The sequence below is a fragment of the Rhinolophus ferrumequinum genome, chromosome 6 (genome assembly GCF_004115265.2).
Source record: "Rhinolophus ferrumequinum isolate MPI-CBG mRhiFer1 chromosome 6, mRhiFer1_v1.p, whole genome shotgun sequence".
Taxonomy (NCBI): Eukaryota; Metazoa; Chordata; class Mammalia; order Chiroptera; family Rhinolophidae; genus Rhinolophus; species Rhinolophus ferrumequinum.
In genome coordinates, this window is record NC_046289.1 from 91,248,452 (window position 1) to 91,270,036 (window position 21,585).

The following is a 21,585-nucleotide window of genomic DNA, read 5'->3' on the forward strand; positions in this document are numbered from 1 at the left end:
TGTATAGATTATTACAGCAGGCCATTTAGGGATTTTACTCCTATGGCTGTGTAAAGCAGTAGTTGTAAGATAAAATGAGTTTCTTCTGTAAATATTTTTCTTATGCTGTTCTCAGTAGCATGTAGGGCATGATTCATGAATGTTTTACTTAAGATAAAAGCTTGTTTAAAGTGAGTTCTGGAAATATATGTAATTTTTTAAAAATTGACTATTTTGCATAGTTTTGGATATACTCTGACATATGTATTTGTGTATATTTCCTGTGAGCCTTTAATATTTGCTTTAACACTTTTATATTAAGTCTGTTTTTGGATGAAATCATTTTTTTGTCTTTGTGTGAGATTTGTATTAAAACTTGTTTTCTAGCATTGTATTTAACTACTAACCATGGGCAACATAATTATGAATACATATATTCGGGAATTATTTATTACAATATTTACTTAGTATTTTTTATTCCTCCTAATTGAAAGAGGATTTACGATCATTTGCCATGTTATATGTATACAAACTAGTTCATTAAAACACCACTAAAGCAGTTAAAAGGAAACCCTCCTGGAATCAGGTGGTTACTGTGGCTGAGCCCTGCATTGAATTCTAACTTCCTTAGAAGGTAATGAAAAAAGAAAAATTGGTTGGATTATACAATGCCATCTACAAAAAGGATTTATTTAAGATGTTTTATTGACACAGAGTGTGAGGAGAAATTTACTGTATTAATTTGTGTCAGTTATTTATTGCTGTGTAACAAATTATTCCCCAAACAAAACTTAACGGCTTAAAATAACAAACATAAATCTCACACTTTCTGTAGTTTAGAAATTCAAGAGTTGTTTAACTGGGTTGTTCTGGCTTAGGATTTTTCATGAGGTTACAATCAAGATTTCATCTGGGGTTGCAGTCATCTGGACACTGGACTGGGCATGGAGAATCTGCTTTCAACATGGCGTGTTCAGAATGGGGGAGGGGTGATGGGTGGCACACGGAAATCTCTGGTCCACAGCAATTCTAAAATCCAGCAGAACCAAGATTGGAAGTCCCTTGATTAGGACTCCAAGCCTGGGAATAAGTCTTCATGGTTCTTGGCTTTGTCCTGGATGCTTGATCCTTTTTCATAACTGGTAGCACCGTGGAGTTTTCTCTGCCTGCTTCCTTTTAGTAAAAATTTGAGAATCCAAAGGCCTCATTTCATTTCATCCTGTCTGCCCCTTTCAGTTGTAGCTGGCTGTGTTTCTTCCCATATAATTCTCGCGAGTCTTGTGAATCTAATTGGCGTTCATTCCATTAGACACTAGCCATGCCCACAAATCTTATAGAGGTAACTCCTTGTCTAGCTTGGGCTTCTGCGAGATGTCTGGAGATAGTTCTTTAATCTTCTTAGAAGGCCCGTTATTTGAGAGGATCTGTGAGAGACATCCTTAAAATATTTAGAGGGCCTTTATCTAACTGAATGGTACTTTGAGGCACCATCTTTGATCTTTCTGAGGTCTTAAAGCATTTACAATTACACCCTCAGCTTCATCTGGACAGTATTTTCCTGGCAGTCCTCTAGATTAGCTCTTTCCCTGGAAAATTTCTTAATTTCACATTGTTTACCAGCTGGAGAAGTAACAAGACTCTACTGTTTCATATTTAATAGATCTTTATTTAGTTTATTTCCTTTTGCAATTTACGTTAACAGCAAGAAGCACAAGTGACACCTTAAACATTTTATCTAGAAATCCCCTTAGCTAGATCACCTCATTCATCAGGTACATTTCCTCCTTTCCTGCAATGTTGCTGAACTTTCTGGCACTACATAAAGGATTCTCTTTCCTACGATTTCTAATAAGATTTTCTTTAATTTCTCACTCATAGCCTCCTTAATGACCATTAATCTTCCTAGAAATTGTTCCTACAGACAATTCCTTTGAGTCTCTTTAACCTTTCATTAAAACTCTACACAAAAATCCTTACAGCTTGTGTCCCCAATCTAGTTCTAAAGCTCCTTCCACAGTGTCGGTTTTTGGTATGGCAATTCCCTATTTCTAGGTACCAAATTCTGTATTATTTATCTATTGCTGCATTAACAAATTACCCCCAAAATAATGGCTTAAAATTACAAACATGTATTATTTCACAGTTTCCGTGGACCAGGAATTCAAGAGTGGCTTAGCTGAGTGGTTTGGCTTAGGATGTTTCATGAAGTTGCAATCAGAGTGTTGGCCAGGGCTGGAGTTATCTGAAGGCTTGAGTCAGCTTGCAGGATCACATTACTATTGATAGGAGGCCTTGGTTTCTTGCCACATTGGGCTCTCCACAGGGTTGCTTCTTATAGCCTTACAATATAGCATCTCGATTCCTCCAGAGGGAGTAATATGAGAGAACAAGGATGAGGTCAAAATGACTTATAACCTGCACTCTGAAGTAAACGTACCTTGACTTGCATTATGTTCTTTTCTTAGAAGCAAGTCCCATACTTAAGGGGAGAGGAATTCTGATTCACCTTTTGCAAGGAGGTGCATCAAAGAATTTATGTACATATCTTATAAAAAGCACAAGGTTCTCACAGAAGTTTTCATAAAGACAAAGAGGTATCTTTAATCAAAATTTTATGGAAGTTCAGAAATAGAGCTTTGTTTAAATACCTGAATATTTGAAGCATTTGATTTCATCCATGAGAGTTTTGTTTTTAGCATTCTTTCACCCCCCACGTGTGTTCTAGTTACAATATTTTAGTGAATATTTTACCAATTTTTATTTTATGCCTGTGCACAAACACAGATGTATATGTACGTATATATACATACGTACATACAAATAATCTATATATTGTTTTGCATCCTGCATTATCATTCTTTAACTCCTCCAAGTAGAAAGAGAACAAGACACAAAGGGCAGAAAGACTAGTTTTTAGAGATGAATTCTAGCACCACTAACTAATAAAATTACATTTTATACTCTTCTGGCCTCTTTTCATTTAACTTGTAAAATTGAACCTGAGTCAAGTATGTGTTTATTAGTAAAAGTTATCATCTCTTAATTTTCTCACTGGCACTGTTTTATTTTTCTGTCTCTTCCCGTGCTGATTTTTTGGCTGAACTTCTGAAAAACTGTCTTTTTTGAGAGTGAATAAACGTTGAGATTGACAGAAACAATTCTTACTGTACTCATCAATAAAATAGTTGTGGTTGGATAAACTTAAACCTATTGACCAGATTTATTATTTTTAAATAAATTTAGATGAACAATTAACAAGCAGTGAAAGTGAAGATGATGAGATTTTCCGAAGAAAAAGGAAAAAAACGAAAGGAAATGTTTTAGAATCCCCGGAGGTGAGTCATTCAGTGATCACAATAGTGTGATCATGTAAAGGCTTTTTATTTGTCCTTATGTCTTTTTTTTTCAACCTTTTACTTTATTTATCTACTTTATTAGGATCAGAAAAATAGTGAAGTTGATTCTCCGCTTCATGCTGTAAAAAAGCGCAGGGGTCCTCCAAAGAAAGTAAGTGCATACACAGATAATGTATAGTAATTCAAATTCTTTTGGAATAAATATTGTAAGAAAAATATGTGTATGGGTGAATGAAGGTGTATTTGACCTTACAGATATAGAGTTAATAGAAAAGTAGATAGTAAATCCTGTTAATTAAAAAGGCAGTCAGTCCATATTTGTATACGCATATAAAACAATAAAAATTACTTCAACTTGCTACCTTAACTAGAATGTCTGATTGACTTACCAGATGTGAATTAAAATATTGATAATGCTAATGATTAATCCACTTTAAAATTATTTCTATTAATTGAAATTATTTTGATAAACTTCCTTTGATTCTTTTGATTGGTTTTATATTATTCTGTAAAAGATATAGTGATAGGCCTCCTAGTCCAAATTTGTTATTGTTATGTTGGTTTCTTGGTTAGACAGGGCTCCTGTATGCTTGGACTGATTTTGATACCTATATTTACAGACTTAATTATATTTTGTGAAGCCCTTCGGGATCTTCTAAAGGAAACAGTTAAATTAAAAATATAAGTTTTCATTAAATACATTTGATGTAATACTAAATTGAATGAATACTATACTAGTATTACTTCTATTACCTAATTTAGTATATTAGTATTTATTATTACCTAACTTTTCAATTATTAATTATTATGTATTTGTAACATATCTAAGTTGTGAGAGCATTTTATTTTTTTAACAAGAAAATACTTTAAAAAAAACGAAAATAAAAGCAACAACCCTAGAGCAATACATTAAGATGCAATAATCCAATTATATTTTCTTATGCAATAATTTTATTAAATTATTATAGTTAGAATTATCATCTAGTGATGAGAGTGAGAATTTTCACAAACAACATCCACAATTAGAAGACTTCAAAGGTCATAACAGGAATTCCAAAAGAGGCATCAAAATCCAAAAGAGACAGAGTCACCTAAAGGTAAACTTTTTTTAGTTTTTATTTCTATATATATTGTGTATATCCTATATACTCATTTAATTAGTGAAGAACATTAGATTTTACATAGAAGTAGATTTCTCTCTATAATTTCTTTATAGAAAAAAAAATCCCAAAATTAAAAAATATTTTTACCCTAATTTTGCTTTTTTTATAATTTACTGGAATTATAATCTCAAGATGTGGTATTTTTCTTTCTTTTTGTGTTTTGAAACTATCTGGCAGTGTTGTGTTATTCTGAATAAAGACATTTTGGTGTATTGAGAATTTAAGATTCAAATTGAAGAATATATAGAGACAGAAATCTGAGTTTTAGAATATTTGCTTTTACAATCATTGTATTATTTTTCTTATCTCTATCCAATATTCAAATCCCTGGAAAAAAATTCTCAGTACCTTTTTCTGATCAGTCCTTTTGTGGTGCAGTATTTTTCTGGCAAAAATTAAAATAGCCGGAAGACTCAGGTGACTTTATGCTTATTAAAAAAAAAAAAGAAAGAATAAAAAACATTCCACAAGCTGACCACAAGCTAACAAGCTGACTTGTACTTTATTTTACTTATAAGAATTATGAGAAGAAACTTAAATAGGCATAGTACTTTTATCAGTTCTTATAGTTTTCTATTTTTATTTTTTGTCTTTAAAGCATTGGCAAGAAATCTATTTTCCAGAACTGTTTCCAATTATTTAAGTAAATGATTTTCTTAACGGTTATCTTCTCGTTTTCTAATTTGTCTTAGCTTGTAGCTAGGAAGTTTTTACACGATGAAGCAGAACTTTCCCAAGAAGATGCCGACTGTGTGTCATCAGATGAAAATGATGAGTCAGAAAATGAAAAAGATTCCTCATTACTTGATTTCTTAAATGATAAGACTCAACTTTCACAGGCCATAGATGGTAAATGATATAATGATGCTTCTTTTTCCTTAATTTTCAGGTTTTTTTAATGTGGTTATATCTAAATATTTTAGTCACTTTTCAAAGAACCTTGACTTTAAAGGGAATTAAATTTGGTATGTGTGAAATATTTGGTCATTTTCATTCAAATTCTGGCATATTTGCTCTATTTTAGACTTGGTTGTTTATAGGCTTCTGCTAATTTGATTATATCTCCCAAGAACAACCAGGCTGACTCAGTACCAAATGTCCATTTAACAAGTTATTTAGTTCCTACTATATGCCTAGTACTATGTAAAGTTCTTGAGAAGCTGTATCAGTGAGCAAAATGGACAAAAACCCCTGCCCTTATGAAGCTTACATTTGAATGGAAGGAGACAAACAATACATATGATAACTACATTATTTAGTATATTATAAGATGAAAAATGTATAGGAAAATGAAAAAATTGAGTAAGATGAGGATTTGTAGTGTCGGGGGTAGGAGGATTAAAAAACGGACAAGCTGCAGTTTTATAGAAGGTATTTAAGGGCACTCCTTATTAAGAAGATGACACTGATCAAACTGCAGAAAGAGATGAGAAGTTTAGCACTGTGCATTGTTAAAACCAGCTGGGACAGAAAGCTAAATTTATTAAATTTGCCGAGTAACAGAGATCTACTTTTGGTAAACAGTGTCTCCAAACAGTGCTTGAGCAGATCTTAACACATCTTTGAGAGAAGATGACTCAGATCGGCTGAAATAGAAATAGGAAAGATTCTAGTGGGCTCTTCAGTGTTCTGATCTTTACAGGTCTTGACACTTACTCTGCTCTTGCAGTTCTTGATATTATTTAAGACAGCAAAGTTTCCCAAGGTTCATGACTTTAAAGAACAAAGGTCTTAAACACACAGTTTTCAGTGCTGTCATTGATGCTGATACGATTTGCAGAATAAGGTGTCTTAGTATTATGCCTGCGATGCTCATTAACAAGTGGCTTTTGCAGGTTTGCAGGTTTGGTAGGAGACTGTTGATGCAGACGAGAGGGGGTGTAAAGGCCCTGAGGTGGGAGTGTGCCTGACACGTTCCCGGAACAGCATTGTGGCTGGAATGGAATGAGGGAGAGGGGGAGTGGTAGAAAGTGAGACCAGAGAGGTAATGAGCAGCAAGCTCATGACCTGACCTACTTAATAGTCTCACTGTAGCTTCTGTGTTGGGAATGGACCACAGGGGAGCAAAGGTGGAAGAAGACACCATGTAGGAAGCTATTGCAGTCATCTAATCAAGGAATTATCATGGTTTCTACCAAGGTGGTAGCGGTGAGAGGGTGACCAAGATTGGATTGTCGGTATGTACAGCTGACAGGATTTCTGATGAATTAGAGAGAAAGAGGCGTCAGTGGGCGTGAGCAACAGAAAGGCTGCAGGTGGAGCAGTTGGGATGGAGAGTAAGGAGATCTGAAACTCCATTTTAGGCATAATATGTTTGAAGTATATAGGTTTTCAAAGGTTTTTTTTTTAACCTCAAAATTCACATTTTTTTTCATGTTTCATTTCTTATGTACTCTTTGTTATAGCTTTAAAAATTGATAGGCATGTAAATGTCACATGAATTATGCTTAGTGAAAAAAGCCAGATTCAAAAGTTTACATCCTGTATACTTTGATTTACACGACATTCTGGAAAAGTAAAGCTATAGGGACAGCAAATAGGTTAGTGGTTGCCAGAACTATGCATTTGTCAAGAACTGTGCCCTAGAGAGGACAGATTTTACTGTATGTACTTCATACCTAATTCTGCATCCTTCTAAACACTGAATGGCAAGTAAGGATCTCACTAACTTCGTAGGGATTTAGCATGAGGAGCAATTGGATAGTTAGGTCAGGAGGCTATCTAATAGTTGAAGCTAGCTATGGAATGAAGATAAAGGAAATGTTATTCAAAGAAAAGTTTATACATCTTGTACTAAGCACTAGTCATTAAATTAGCAATGTTATCTCTGAAAATATGCATGTTAATTAATTACCCCAAAAGGTAAGGGGAAATGGGAGACAAAAATAAAGTTACTTTTCTGATTATAACCTTAAAGATGAAGAAAAACCTGTGTGTTTTCTAGTTTTTGCTTGACTGAAGATTATGAAACATACATACTATTGGGCTGTGGCTCTTGATGTTTTAAGCATGTTTTCTTTTTTTGCCTGGATTTCTTGTGTTGTATCAAATACTTTCTATAAACCAGGTACAATCCTAAGGTCTTTTTATACATTTATTTTTTATGAATCGGCACTATCCTGATCCTTATTTTTGGAGGAAAGAGATAGCTGAGGTAGAGAGCTTAAATAAATTGTCCATGATCACCTAACTAGATGGTCTGATTTCAAAGGCAAAACTCCTAACTTTGCATTTTAAATAATTGTTTTTAGACATGGTTCGATATGTACTAAATATGTTTTGTGTAAAATAATTCCCCAAGGTTGGAATCATGTGAATTTGGAATAAGTCAAAGTTAAACACGTTGCTAGCTTTCATTTAAACAATTTTGCTATTTTAAATTCTTATTATCTTTACACAGATTCTGAAATGAGAGCTATTTACATGAAATCTGTGCGCAGTCCATTGATGAGCAATCGGTATAAAATGATCCATAAGAAACGTAGCAACATAAACGTTTTCTCACAGGTATGAATTCTAGCAATGTAGTGGAGAATTTCCTGATGATGATGTCAAAATATGTTCCTGTTAATGAAACCTCCATTTTGTTTCTAAAACTGGACTATGGGAGCTAATTGGGATAATTTCTGCCCTGAGTCAGGAAGGTAGATTAAATAAATTCTCAAAATCCGTGTTAGCCCTAATTTGATCATATTATCCTTTCTTTAATTTGAGCTAATTAGAATGTACTATTACATTATTTTCCAATTAGAATGATTAAAGGAAATGAATAAAACTTCATCGTCTACTAGTTAAATTTGTAATTCTTATGTTGTCATATTTCTCTTGAAAATTTTTTTAAGAAAATTTGTTGTGTTCTAAAAATTATAGATTATTCATTTGTGGATAATAGTTTTATATTAGTCTAAATTTGTAAATTGTCGTGTTTGGCTTGGTAATATGTTCATTCATATGTGAATGTGTCATATATCATATTCATACGATAACATCATACTGATATAGAGATATTATATTTGTATTTCCATTGTGTTTATTATGTTCACTCATCACATTGTGTATAAATTACTGTTTATTTTTCTGGCTACCTGCACTAGACTGTTAATTCCTGGAGGTTAAGTCATTATTTTTTGTCCCCTAAGTCCCCACTTTCTTCCATAAAGAATATACTCAGTATATCTTAGGTGAGCAAGTGACTGAATTAATAAAGTGAAGTAAATATTCATAAAGATCTCACATACTTAAAAGAATATGTTAAATAGCTGCTGATTTTATGAAAAAAATGTATAATATTCTTATCTGTATTTTTACTGTAGATTCCTGAGCAAGATGAAACCTACTTAGAAGACAGTTTTTGTGTAGATGAAGGGGAGTCGACTGAAAGCCAATCAAGTCAAGAAGTGTGTGTTGATTTTGATTTAATAAGTGAAGATTGGTTTGCAAATGGGAGTGAAAAATATAAAACCCGACGTGCAGGAAAGCTAAAAGAAATGGGGATGAGACAAAATGGTGCACGTGCAAAAAAGAAATTATCCAGAATTATTTTACCAGATGATTCAAGTGAGGAGGAAGACAACGTAAATGATAAAGGAGAATCCAGTAATGTGGGCAACCCAAGCATCCGTAAAAAGAGCCAACAACAGGACCATTATTTGAATTTAGTGCCTTCTGGGTCTTCCATGCCGGCCAAGAACCATTCTGATTCAACTCTTAATCAGTTGCCAAAGCAGAAACAACACACAGCATTTCATTTAAACGATACAGTTTCTGTTGTCTCGGACTGCAGGCCTCAGAGCCGGACTAAAACTGGATCTAGCTCATCATTGTTCACTGCTGTTGATTCACAGAAAGACTGTGGCAAATTCCCAATTCAATTGAAGGTATGGATCAAAGTAGAGGAAAACACCTTCATATGTTTACCAAAAGGTGTTTTTTGGTTTTGCTTTCTTTTGTGTTTTATGTGTTAACTAGGTCAGAAAAATGAGCTAGTGGTGAAAATTCTTCAAACAAGAGAACAGCACACTACATTATATGGATAATTCATATATGGATACTTAGGTTTTAATTTTTTAAATATGTTAATAGTTTTCTTAATAAGGAAACTTGCTAATTTTATTAAAAAGACTATAGGAAAGTGGGCTTCCTGCAGGTAAAAATGAACAGAAGTTACATGTTCAGAACTAGTGCCTCCCAGATTAACTTTTCTTTCCCCCACTGAGGCTTCAGGTATGTAATTCTCTTCTCTTGATTGCGGGGAGGCGTTTAGGGCACCACCTGATATCCTTCCTTAGAGTTCTTTCCTTCCAAAATGGCTAAGTAGTCCAGTTTCCAGCTTCTCCCTATCTGGCTGTTGCTAAAATAATCCCTAAAGCCATTTTGAATTTTTTTTTTTTTTTAATTTTTATTGGGGAATATTGAGGAACAGTGTGTTTCCAGGACCCATCAGCTCCAAGTCAAGTCATTGTCTTCACTCTAATTGTGGAGGGCGCAGCTGCTGGCCCATGTGGGAATCGAACCGGTGACCTTGGTGTTATGAGCACTGCGCTCTAACCAACTGACCCAGCCAGCCGTTTAAAAACCCATTTTCAGTTTTTAAAAGTTTATTGTTACAGTAGTTTTCCTAAAATGTGGGTTAAAGTCATAGTACTAGGAATCCCTTAACTGTAAATATTGATTTACTTTCTTTTATTGTCACTTGGGAGTGAGACCTAGACCTAGAGTTCTATTTCTCTTTATTCTGGGTTTCTCAGTTCCTTATGACCTAGCAACCTGCTCCAGTGTCTATGCGATGGCTCTCTAATTGGTGGTTCCAGTTTCAAATTGTCCCCAGGCTTCTTTTTTGCACCAAGTTATTTCTTGAAGGTATAATTAGGTTAAAGTTGACTAGAGTAAGTCTTATAGATTGGAGATCAAAAAAGTACTGAATTTCTCTGAGCCTCAGTCTCCTCAGCGATAGTATAAAGATAGTAATCCCAAGGGTCAAGGTTGGTAATATATGCACAATACTTTGAAACCCAGTAAGCACTATCTACGTTTCTACTTTGGCATGTTCTAACTAAAAAATAGATACAGGCTAGTAAAATTTGAGGTCTGTGAAAAAAGATACATAGATTTTAACAGAAATGTGTTTTAAATGTTCTTCTGTTACCTAACACTACAATTCCATATAATATGATTCTTTTCACCTGAAATTAGGAGGGGAAAGAATTTGAGAAGACAGAAAACAGACTAAATATCCTGTCACAAACCGTTAGATAGTTAAAATGTTGATATGTACTTTGTCTTGTATATTGCTAACAGTATTCCTTGTCTGTCATTTACCTTTTTGTTTTGTTTGTAGTGGTTTTTTTGCCTTAGGAAGCGGTAGCTATTTTATACAGTCCTAGTTTTTTTTTTTTAGTTTCTATTTCAGTGTCATGTTTAGAAAGCCATTTTCTACTCCTAGATAACTACCTGTTTCCAGTATTTTCTTGTGTTTTTTTTAATTGGCCATTTCTTCATTACATTTATTCTTTTTTGTTTTTTGAACTTGAATATATTTTAAAGATTATTTCTGAGTGATTATGACTTCTGTCTTTAGCTTAGGATATATAAAGTTGGCAAGAGTATTGTTTCCTTATAATAACAACAAAAAGCCAGATAATCTCCAAAATCATAAGTTTATTTGATTTTTATGAAGCTGAAGTTTCAGGGCAGCCAATTAGTCTGATATCTAAGGAAGGACAAGTATCTCCAATGAAAGACTTGCTTATTTGGGACAGTCACTGGGCACTGTACAATATAGTAAGAAGAACTCAGCTAAAACTTTAATGAATTAATTACAAAAGGCAGTAGACTAGCACAAGAGTTTAGAACCCCTGGGAGTTGCAGACAGAAGGGAAATTTGCAACCACTCATGGACTCATTTCCACAGACGACTCATGTATTCACAGGAGAGACAGAATCAGAGAAAGCCTCCTTCCTGGTGCAGGCCTCAGGGACGTGAGCAGCAGTTACTGTGGAAAAGGCACCAAACCCTATCTGGTTCCTCCTCCCCTATGTCCTCTATAGAATAAAAAGCTTGAAGCCACTAGGAATAAAGGAGCAAACCCTATGGCCCTTAGGACCTACTAGGTGAAGGCCCTTTGCAGATGGAGGAAGGGAACCAGACAAAAGGTTCTACACCTGAAAAAGGCAGGAAAACATTTTGGACCTAGAACATTCTAGATCTCAGACCACTGAGAGGGAGGGCAGGATGGGCGAGAAGGCCCCACCTCTGAGACCCAGAGACACAAGTCCTGCCAAAGACAGGCCGAACCAGGATACTAGAACTGCTCCTAGTGCTACTGCCCAGCAGGCTAGCCAGCACTGAGTAGCAAAAGCAATCTACTGCTGAGAGAGGAACAGTAGTGTGGGAAGAGAACCTTTCTGAGGCTCAGGCTCTCAAGCTGAGAGAATAGTTAGAAAACTCATCTGGCCATGCAGCGCCCCACCCTAAACACGCAGCTCCCACCCTAAACACAAAGTAACACGACCCAGTTTAAAGCTTCTGGTTGTACCTAGAGTAGTCACGGCCATAAGAAAACCCAAACCCTTCAACTTTTGATTGGATTTTCTCAGCCCCACACACTAAAGCCCTAGCAAAAGGCATACCTGTGTCTAGGCATCAATGCCACTTACCTCAGTTACTACTGCCCTACACAAGATGTTTGGCATTCACCCAAAAGTTACAAGGCACATGTAAGGGAGAAAAAAAACACATTCTCAAGAGCCAGGCTCAGATATGACCTATCAGAATCAGACAGGGAATTTAAAATAACCATGATTAATATGTTAAAGGCTCTAGTGGAAAAGTAAAACAAACATGCATGGACCGATAGGGAATAGCATCTGAGAAATGGAAAATACAAAGAACGAAGGGGAAGTGCTGGAAATGGAAAACATGGTAAGAGAGATGGTTAATGCGTTCAGTGGGCCCATCAGTAGACTCAACACAGCTGTGAACAGGACCAACGAACTTAAAGCAAGGTCAGTAGAAAATTACCCAATTGGAAACACAAAGAGTGAGAAAACAAATGGAGCATCTGAGAGCTGTGGGACTGTATCAGTAGTCTAAGATACATTCAGTTGGAATTAAGAAGAGAGAACAGGGTAGAAGATACATTTGAACAGTCAGTGGTTGAGGAGTTCCCAATATTAATGAACATTGGTATGCAAGTACCTGAGTCTTGGTTTTCACTTTTATTGATATATACCTAGGAGTGAAATTACTGGGTCATATGGTAATTCTGTGTTTCCCACAGTGGCTGCACCATTTTACATTCCCACCAGCAATGTACGTTCCACTTTTTTCACATTTTCATCGACACTTATTTTTCTTTTTTAAAAAAATTATAGCCATCCTACTAGGTGTGAAGTGGTGGCTTGGTCCTTCATCTACATAGTCTCTTTGGTGATGTTGAAGGAAGAAAACAAGAGTAAAAGTAAAAGGTATCAGTAAGGAAAGTCAACTTCAGGTGTGTGGCACCGACTTGTATTTAACCTGATCGTGATGGATGTTTTCCACTTTTTCAGGTTGGTAGCGCTCTGAAGGATTCCGGCTCCTCGGGAGCGGATGGCCCCACTTCCAGGTCAAGTCTGGCTGGCACGCATCCTCCGCCTAGGCTCCCACGGGAGGGCCAGAGAGCTTGTATTCTTGTAGATAGTCGTGAAGTCACTTCTGGTTCAGAAGTGATTTCTTTCCTAAGAGCCACTCATGGCTTTCAAGTAGAAGTTTGTCCTCTTAACGGTTGTGATTACATTGTGAGTAACCGCATGGTGGTGGAAAGGCGTTCTCAGTCTGAGATGTTAAATAGTAGTATTCATAAGAACAAGTTCACTGACCAGATCCAGTATCTGCAGAGCATGTTTGAAAGAATATGTGTGATTGTGGAAAAGGACAGAGAAAAAACAGGTTTGTATTTTTAAATGATTTTGTTTATAGGGCTGTAAAGGAACTTGGCTATTATTTAATTCATTCTTCTATTGTCAGGATGTGTGAAGCTCTTATAAAACCTGACTCTTGAATGTCATTTCATGTTTGCAAAATGCCGTAATGTTTTTCATTAGTCACTGTGTTTAAGTGCAGCCTATGAGAATAGAAGAGGGGTAAAGTGAAGGCAAGTGAACTCATCATAAGTCTTTCTCAGGAGCCCCAGGGCCTTAAATAAAGCAGTGGTGTGGAAAAAGGAGGTTTAGGGAGCAGGATTGGCAGGACCTGGCCGGAGGAGTCCTGGAGTCCTCGAGTTGATCAGTTTCTTGGTTACTGGGCAGTTAGGTGGTGATGCTGTTTATTAAAATTATAAATATAAGAGAAGCAGCAGTTTTGAGGGACAAGGGGTGTTCAGTGGTGAATACATTGGGTTCACAATGGGTCACTGAAATGGGTGCCTAGGATGCATCTGGAAATGCAGAATTGGAGCTTCATTTGGGGAATTTCTGTGGGTCATATTTAACTCCATGTATGGGGAGCCCAAGGATAGTGAAAAGATCATGGGATATGGAGTCAGAAGACGCACTGAGCCACAGAGACAAGTGTCTCTAGGGCCATGTGATGTTGCATGGTCAAGTCAGTCCCTCTAAGGAGTTAATAATATACTTGTCCTACTCATCTCGTGATGTTAAGAGGATTAAGTGAAATCATGCAGGTGAAAGCCACTACGGGAGAATTCAAGAAAAGCAGTTATTATGTAAAAGGAGATAATGTAGTTTATGTAAAACACTGGTTTGGTAATTGAACAGTGTACCTTTTTATCCCCATACAGTCATTGGTGAACCCTGGTGAGCACTTTATCTTTCAATAATCCAGTTTTTTTTGTTTTTTAATTTGACAAATGAGGGCTTTAGATTAGGTAATCTCGTGGGTCCCCTTAGTGCTAAAATTCTATAATTTCCTCTTTACCAACGTATCTTTCATAAAGGAAATAGATTTGGAATGAAGAGGAAAGTAACACGACAAAAATTATGGAAAAGTATCTTTGGGGGGGAGAGCATATGAAGGAAATCCAAAAAAGGATATGGATAGAATATGGAAAGAAAATGAGTGGGAAAGGTAGGAAAGTAAATTAATAGGAAAGAGTTAAAGATGACATTAAAATGGGTGTGCAGGGTATTGAGTTACTCTTGGAATAAATACACAAGATAATTTCCGATCAGTAAGCCAGTACTTAATGAATTCTTCATCAGTGCTAGCATTAGGACGAACTTGATTACATGAGGAATGTAATCTTGGCCTTTAGCAATGAATTATCTGGGAATATAAGCCCTTCCCGCCTGCTCACCTTCCTATGTTGATTCCAATTCAAGACCCTCAGTCAGCTCTCCCTGTTTTACCTCAGATATCTGAGAATGACTACGTCTTTAGCCGTGCGGTTTCTCATTAGCATAATGTGACACTAGTTTCCTTAATGGTGTAGATCTTGGGACTGTAATAATATGTAGTGTTAGTGGTTCTAGTTATGTAAGTTACTAAGGTTTGCATTTTCCTCAATGTGAAATATTTAGGAGACACATCCAAGATGTTTAAGAGAACGAAGAGCTATGACCACCTGCTGACTTCCTTAGTTGCTGCTGGAATTCGAATTCTTTTCAGTTCCTGCCAAGAACAAACTGCGGATTTGCTCAAGGAACTGTCTTTAGTGGAACAAAGGAAGAACGTTGGTATTCGCGTCCCCACAGTGGTGGACAGGAAAGGCGCTGAGGCATTTCAGTTCTACCTGAGCATTCCCAGTGTGAGCTACGTGACTGCCCTGAACCTGTGGCACTGGTCTCCATCTGTGAAGAAAATGGCCAACAGGTATGTCTGTTTTCATAGTTTTAAATGGTTACTTTGAAATGATTCTTAGAAGCATTTCATAGAAATGTTACTATTTTGCAACATAAGGAGGTGTATAGTCTTTATGGCATTGCCTTCGAGGAGCGCAGAGCCCGATGGGGAACCGGGGAGCCCTTACGTTGGGTCTTGCATTCTAACACTTCTGGGTGTTTAGTTCTATAAACTAGGAAAACGTTCAGGTTGAACATTTGCTAATTTTTGATTACTATATTGCTTGAAAAGGCAGGTTTTAGAAAATGGGTTAAACTAAAGGCCCATATAAGATGTTGAAATTATTGTTATATATGATTTTAAATATAGGGAATAAGCTTTCGTTTAAACTAATGCTAACGACATTAACTGGATGTAAAATGCTTAGAAAGATATGATTTTCTTACAAGCCTTTTTGTTTGGTGTTCTTTAAACAAGAAGTTTTATCAGAAAGTTCTAGTGTAATGTTTTTGTCTAATTTATTTTTCAGCTCACCTCAAGAAATCTCCATGTATGCACAAGTAACTCATCAAAAGGCTGAGGAAATCTATAGCTATATTCACTACGTATTTGACATGCAAATGTTACCAAACAGTCCTAACCAAGGTAGAGAGAAATCTGATGCGTGATTAGACTGCTCAAGGTGCACTTATCAAAGAACTCTCACAATGCTAAATGCATTTCAGTGATCATTGCTGTGGTTTGTGATTGTCAGCCTAAAATATATAAATAAGAGAATATTTCCATAGTATTTTATATTGTGTATATTTTTATTTATATAGATTATGTATTTAAAAAAATCTGTTCAGTAATCATTTTGATTAACTAGACTATGAAAGTTTTTTAATTGAATAATAAAAGATTATTGAAGATGCTATTATGAGAGTAAAAGCTGAAGTTAGAGATGTATTATGGAATTTTCCAAAGAGTTTAGTACTATCATTGCCATTTATTAGCATAATAGGTTGATGTATCTGACTGCTGCCAACTTGATGATTAGAAACAATTTTTCCTATATATAAACTATAATATCTAGAATAGTAAAAATGTCCTGAATCTACACACATCCTGGATAAGGTATGGGTGGTAGGTGTATTAAGATAAATGGCTCAGTAACTAGGCAAGTGTAACTGAGTATGTTTATTTTACGACCAAAGGTGACCCAACCAAGCGCTCAAATCCTATTAGTATAAACTCCAACCTACTACTTTTTTGTTGTTGTTGAAATAATCATATTCAATGAAGTGATATATTGGCTTGGACTTGGAAAATTTCTTTTTAGTACAGGTGAGCTATTCAATGTGGAGTTCCGTCGTGACCAATTATTGTGTCTGTGTTATTACTGTTTTAAGATGGCTCCACGTTTATCTGCAACAGCTGAGGCCCTCCCTCTAGTCAGTCTGGTGCTAACGCAGCCTTTCATTGCGGACATCCCCCCACTTACACTCCGGGGTTCTCTGGCTGCCTTATTTTTTTCTTCTGTTACATTGTTGGCTAATTGAACCAACCTCACAGCGGAGCGCTTTTCTTATTTTAATTGCATTTCTCTTTCTCATCAGATGATAAAAGTGAGGACCAGAAACAAGTGACTTAGGGAAGTCAAGAACCAGGACCAGGACCTAGATACAGTTTTTTTATTATTATTATTCTACGTGGGGACAGAGTCCCAGAGAGCAGTTTCCAGGCTCTCGGCCTCACGTGGAAAGGTGCTGGCTCAGGTAGTAGATGGCCGTCAGCTGTGACTAGTTGGCCATCAGCTGTAACCAGTTAGCCATTAGCCACTAATAATAACTGCTGTGGCTACGCTAAGGGGCTGGTTGGTTGGCAGAGAAGCGGACAGTGGGTCCTGTGGCTCCTCCTTCCTGTGTCTCGACCAGCGGCCAGCGAGACTGGTAGGAACCCCCTATCCATGGCTCCGTGGGTGTTCCGTTGGTTCATATCCATAGTGGTATGACTCCCCCATCTATGGCTCCGTGGGTGTTCCTTTTTGGCCTCACCATGTCCTGCGTTCTTGTGCGGGGAGAGGGACCAGAGTCCCTGCATAACACTCTAATTGTTAACTTAGCATCTTTGGGAGAATATAAACTCTCAATTCTTCTGAAAGCAACTGATCTCATATTTCTGTTCGATAATTGGCAAAGCCAGAGAGAAAAATTCTACAACTTATTGGTTGATACGCAGTTATCAATATAGCATTACCTCTCAGGTTCAAATTCACCCTGCAGTATCTTGCTCTGCTATAATGGACTGGACTTTTTGAGCATTTCTTCCTATAGTGAGCATGATTTAAGCTTTGTCAGGAGGAGGAAACGGGCTTCTTTCTGATGCATGTGTCCTTTTTGCTCTCTAGCCCGATGCAGTATCAGCAGTGTGTGTGGGTGGGGACATGGGGTGGGGGTGTGTGTTCTGTCACCCCCAGCTGTATCCCAGAAGCATGCAGCTCCTCAGCAACTCACACTGACCTGGGCCGTGACCACCTTGTAGCACCTCCCATGCAGACACCTGTGCTCAGATTCTGTCTGTGTCCACCCATCAGGCAAAATATTCATAAATTAAGATGCTGTGAGGGATATAACTGGAGTTTATTTACGCTTGCTGTGTAGAGCTCTGTCCATATTTAAGTAGCAGTAGCTCTCACTGGTAGCACTCAACTATCAACCTTATTGATTACTATTCCATCTTACTGTTTTTCTTTGAGCCCTTGAAGTATTTCCCACTTTTAAGTCTTCTCTGGAGGTTACCTCAAACCTTACTAGCTTTTATCTTAAGGCCCGACGGAGAGAAATGGGCCTATCCAGGAACTAGGCAGGTGGGACACAACAGAATAGACTAGGAAGGATGAAATAGTTCTGATGGGACAGAGGGAATATGGGGGGGATGAGAGGTCACACTTTTGGTTTGTGTCAAGTCACACTATTTCAAATTTATCTTTTTGTTTCCCATTAAGGAATTTAACTACCTTTTAATTCCTAAAGCACTGTTAACATCAAGCAGCATGGTATTATACTAAATATTGGCAACGTAAATTCTACAATTCTATTTTTTTGAGTCACTCTAAAATAACCCTTTCATTTGTTCCATCTCACATTTGTCAGAAGTCTTCATGGCAGAAAGAAGCATGGTAGAGGAGTTTAAAGGAGAATGATCTCAGTCTAACTGCACTATTTTTTTTAAACCTTGTGTTTCTATAAATCCTATAGTTACATAAATGATTATTATTGACTAAATTCTTAAGACACAGAAAAAGTTCTGGAATTTTTTGAGGAAACAATCTGAACCAGTAAGAAAATGCGTATTTGTTTTGTTTCTATGATCCAGTAATTAAAAAAGCCCAAAACCCCAAAAACAAGTAAAACACACATATTATAAAAGCAAACTAACTTTATTTGGACAACCGAACTGGAGAGGAAGGGTAGGGGAATATGTACTGTAACCAGAAGGGACTATATATGTCAAGTTTTAAAACACAATGGCAGAATAAGCTAAAATAAGTTTTTTTGTTATTTTTTAAAAGAGCTATCTGAAAGAAAACAATGTTTACTACTACAACATATTAACTTGACTCCTTACAATGGTAGGCCTATTACATGAATGTTGGTTTAATCCAGTCTTTCTAATATTGAGACCAAAGTTAAGCTATGTCTGCATATGTAAAGGCTTAAGAATGCAACAAAATCTGTTCTTTGATTCTACCTAATAAAATACTGAAAAAGCAATAAATTAAAATTTACACAGGTTTCCTAGGTATAAAATCACAAGTTTTAAGAAAACCAATCAGGAGAAAAGATATACCAAATAGTTTCAACAACATGTAATTTAAACATTATATGAACTCTGGCTTGTACTCCAAGTGGTGGAAAATGTTAGTTTTCATGAAGTTTTCATGAATTCAGTAGCTACCAGTACAATCTGTCTTATTCTCCCTCACCTCTTCCCTTAAGGATAGAAACATTTTCTTGAAAGCTTTTGAAAAATCCGGTTTGGAACATAATTTTCTTAAACAGACTTTACTGTTTGAGACTTATTTAAATATAGCTTAACCTAGCAAAAACAGAAATTTAGAAACATCTATACAAGCAAAACAATTTTCTTTGTATTTTTAGTAAACTGTAGCAATGAGGAATATTCTATAGAAAGATCCGTAACTTTGAATACAAATACATAAAACCTTTGAAAAGGAATCTACAATTTCATGTGAAATTACATTATAAAGAAAATATATGTATTTCAAATGAACATACAAATGCACAGTCTGCTTCTTGATGAAAATTTTGGAAATATTTTCTCTTACTATGCAGAATCATCAGAGTTTGAAAAATAATAATCTTTTTCTTCTTCATCTAAAGACTCCATAGCATTAGTGAAAAGTTTTCCAATATTAGTGTTTTCTCCTAATTCTGTAAAGAAAAGTTTAATAAAAAAGATTAACACATTTCTAAAAGTAATTTCAAGTCCAATGAAATTGAAAATAACTATAAGAAACCAAATGGCAGATCTGCCAATTTGAGAGCAATTAATTTTAGTACCATTAAGTTAATAAAGAGACTACCCTATAATAGAACTGAGCTACAAAAAAGATAAGTGTGTTACCTTTGTTAAATGGGGTTTTTCTTCTTGATGGTGGAGTTGAAAAATCACTTTCAACCTACAAGACAGTTCATATTAATGGCTAAATGGTACCTCCTGTTAAGCCTGCCTCAAACCTAGACAAAATTAAGCGTGCTTTATCCCCAGAGTACTTATACCAACACCTGATCACATTATAATTATCTGTGAAATGTCCTTTTGAAGTTGAATTTATCTAGGACAAGAACCATGACTTATCCCATGTTTCCCACCGCTGGCATCATGACTGTAAGAAAACGTGACAAACTAATGACCAGAAGTTAAAGGATAGTGTATGGGCCAAACCTACTAAGTATTTATTCCACTAGCAAAATTTAAATTCTCTGTACTTTAAAATCTTGGCTAAAATGGTAATTTATATTGCAAGCTTTAAATGTCTAATGTAGGCTTACATACACTAGTACTTTCTAAACTACTGGCCATTGCTGGTTATCTTTAAAAAATGAAAAGCAATACACTGGAAAATAAGACAGAGAATACCCACTAAGCTAAGGGTGTATTTCTGGAAGAGACTTCTGAGATACAAACTTGTGTTCATAGATTGTGATGTAAACATATTTTTTCCTGAAATAAGTCAAAACCCCATTACATCTTTTAGCCCTCAAAATCATTTGGTAAGACACCAATATCATGACCCGCACGTCAGACCAACACAAATAACATGAGATCAGGAAGCCTAAGGAGTTTGCTTTGTCATAAAGCCCGTGTGGGAGTCAGACCTTGAATCAGAACTTTCAACATTAAATCCTTTTTCTATCATCACACATTGGCTACAAAATATTAGTCTATGAAAAAATGGGGCTCAATCACAAAGATACTTTAATTTGGTAGAAGGACTAAAATTAAGAAAAACAAAAGCCCGGAAATAGTTAAGATGATGTCAGAAATAGAGAGAAATAAAAGTTCTTTACTAGGAAGGGCCCCCACAGCCATTATATCCCTATGAACCTTCTCTCATTCTGCGGAGAGAACAGTAGGCTAATTAGGGTCTTGCTACTGCTCGGTATGGTCTATGGATCAGCTGCAGAACTGTTTCCTGGAGGTTGTTAGAAATGCAGAATCTCAAATCTGCTGGAGCAGAATCGAGAGTTTAACAAGATTTCCTAGTGACTCTCATGCATATTAAAGTTTGAGAAACTTGTCAAGGCAACCCGGCTTCTTACTGGCAAAATAGGACGAGAAGCGAAGTCTTTCTCACTGTTAAGATGATTCCTGGTCCTTTACATCAAATCAAAATTTTCATAAGGGAGGTGGGGCTGGAAAAGGGGAATCTAGGAAACACTGAGAGGAAGTCTGCCTACATCTTCAATTATGGAGTAGAGATTTCTTTTTGAAGAATGTAGTCTCCAGGCTGATTTTAAACCAAGGCCCCAAGAGGTATCGACCATTTTCTGTGGACAAGTGAAGCCCATAGACTGGATGTGATTATATAATCCCCATGTTTAGTTTAGACACTCTCTGAGAGGAACTGGGTTAGCAAGCGTGCAATATAAATATTTCAACGTGGGTAACGGAAGAGATGGCCATGATCTGCTCAGAAGGAATATATTCCTTCAGGTAGTATATATTCTACTCCCACAGATTATCATTCTCTAAAATTAGTTGTTTACCTTGAAGAAATTTGAGGTAAATTAGCTTTTCC

General features: G+C 36.2%; 2 protein-coding genes across 6 annotated transcripts in view; one reads left to right on the plus strand and one right to left on the minus strand.

Annotated features, from left to right (window-relative positions):
* Positions 1 to 16,047, plus strand: part of FANCM (FA complementation group M) — a 48,408-nt gene extending 32,361 nt beyond the window's left edge. For all 3 annotated transcript variants that reach the window (XM_033109586.1, XM_033109587.1, XM_033109588.1), the window contains 9 exons: positions 3,223 to 3,314; positions 3,418 to 3,486; positions 4,304 to 4,432; positions 5,191 to 5,347; positions 7,899 to 8,005; positions 8,812 to 9,375; positions 13,049 to 13,427; positions 15,017 to 15,308; positions 15,808 to 16,047. In XM_033109586.1, the coding sequence (XP_032965477.1) occupies positions 3,223 to 3,314; positions 3,418 to 3,486; positions 4,304 to 4,432; positions 5,191 to 5,347; positions 7,899 to 8,005; positions 8,812 to 9,375; positions 13,049 to 13,427; positions 15,017 to 15,308; positions 15,808 to 15,946 (1,928 nt within the window). In that variant the 3' untranslated portion in view covers positions 15,947 to 16,047. The remainder of the gene's footprint in view (positions 1 to 3,222; positions 3,315 to 3,417; positions 3,487 to 4,303; positions 4,433 to 5,190; positions 5,348 to 7,898; positions 8,006 to 8,811; positions 9,376 to 13,048; positions 13,428 to 15,016; positions 15,309 to 15,807) is intronic.
* Positions 16,048 to 17,094: 1,047 nt separating this feature from the next.
* Positions 17,095 to 21,585, minus strand: part of MIS18BP1 (MIS18 binding protein 1) — a 45,890-nt gene continuing 41,399 nt past the window's right edge. For 2 of the 3 annotated variants that reach the window (XM_033108908.1, XM_033108907.1), the window contains exons 16-17: positions 19,908 to 19,962; positions 17,096 to 19,714 (exon numbers count right to left, since the gene is read on the minus strand). In XM_033108908.1, the coding sequence (XP_032964799.1) occupies positions 19,608 to 19,714; positions 19,908 to 19,962 (162 nt within the window). In that variant the 3' untranslated portion in view covers positions 17,096 to 19,607. Of the gene's footprint in view, positions 19,715 to 19,907; positions 19,963 to 21,585 lie in introns of all 3 variants that reach the window. The other variant, XM_033108909.1, reaches the window with a different exon arrangement.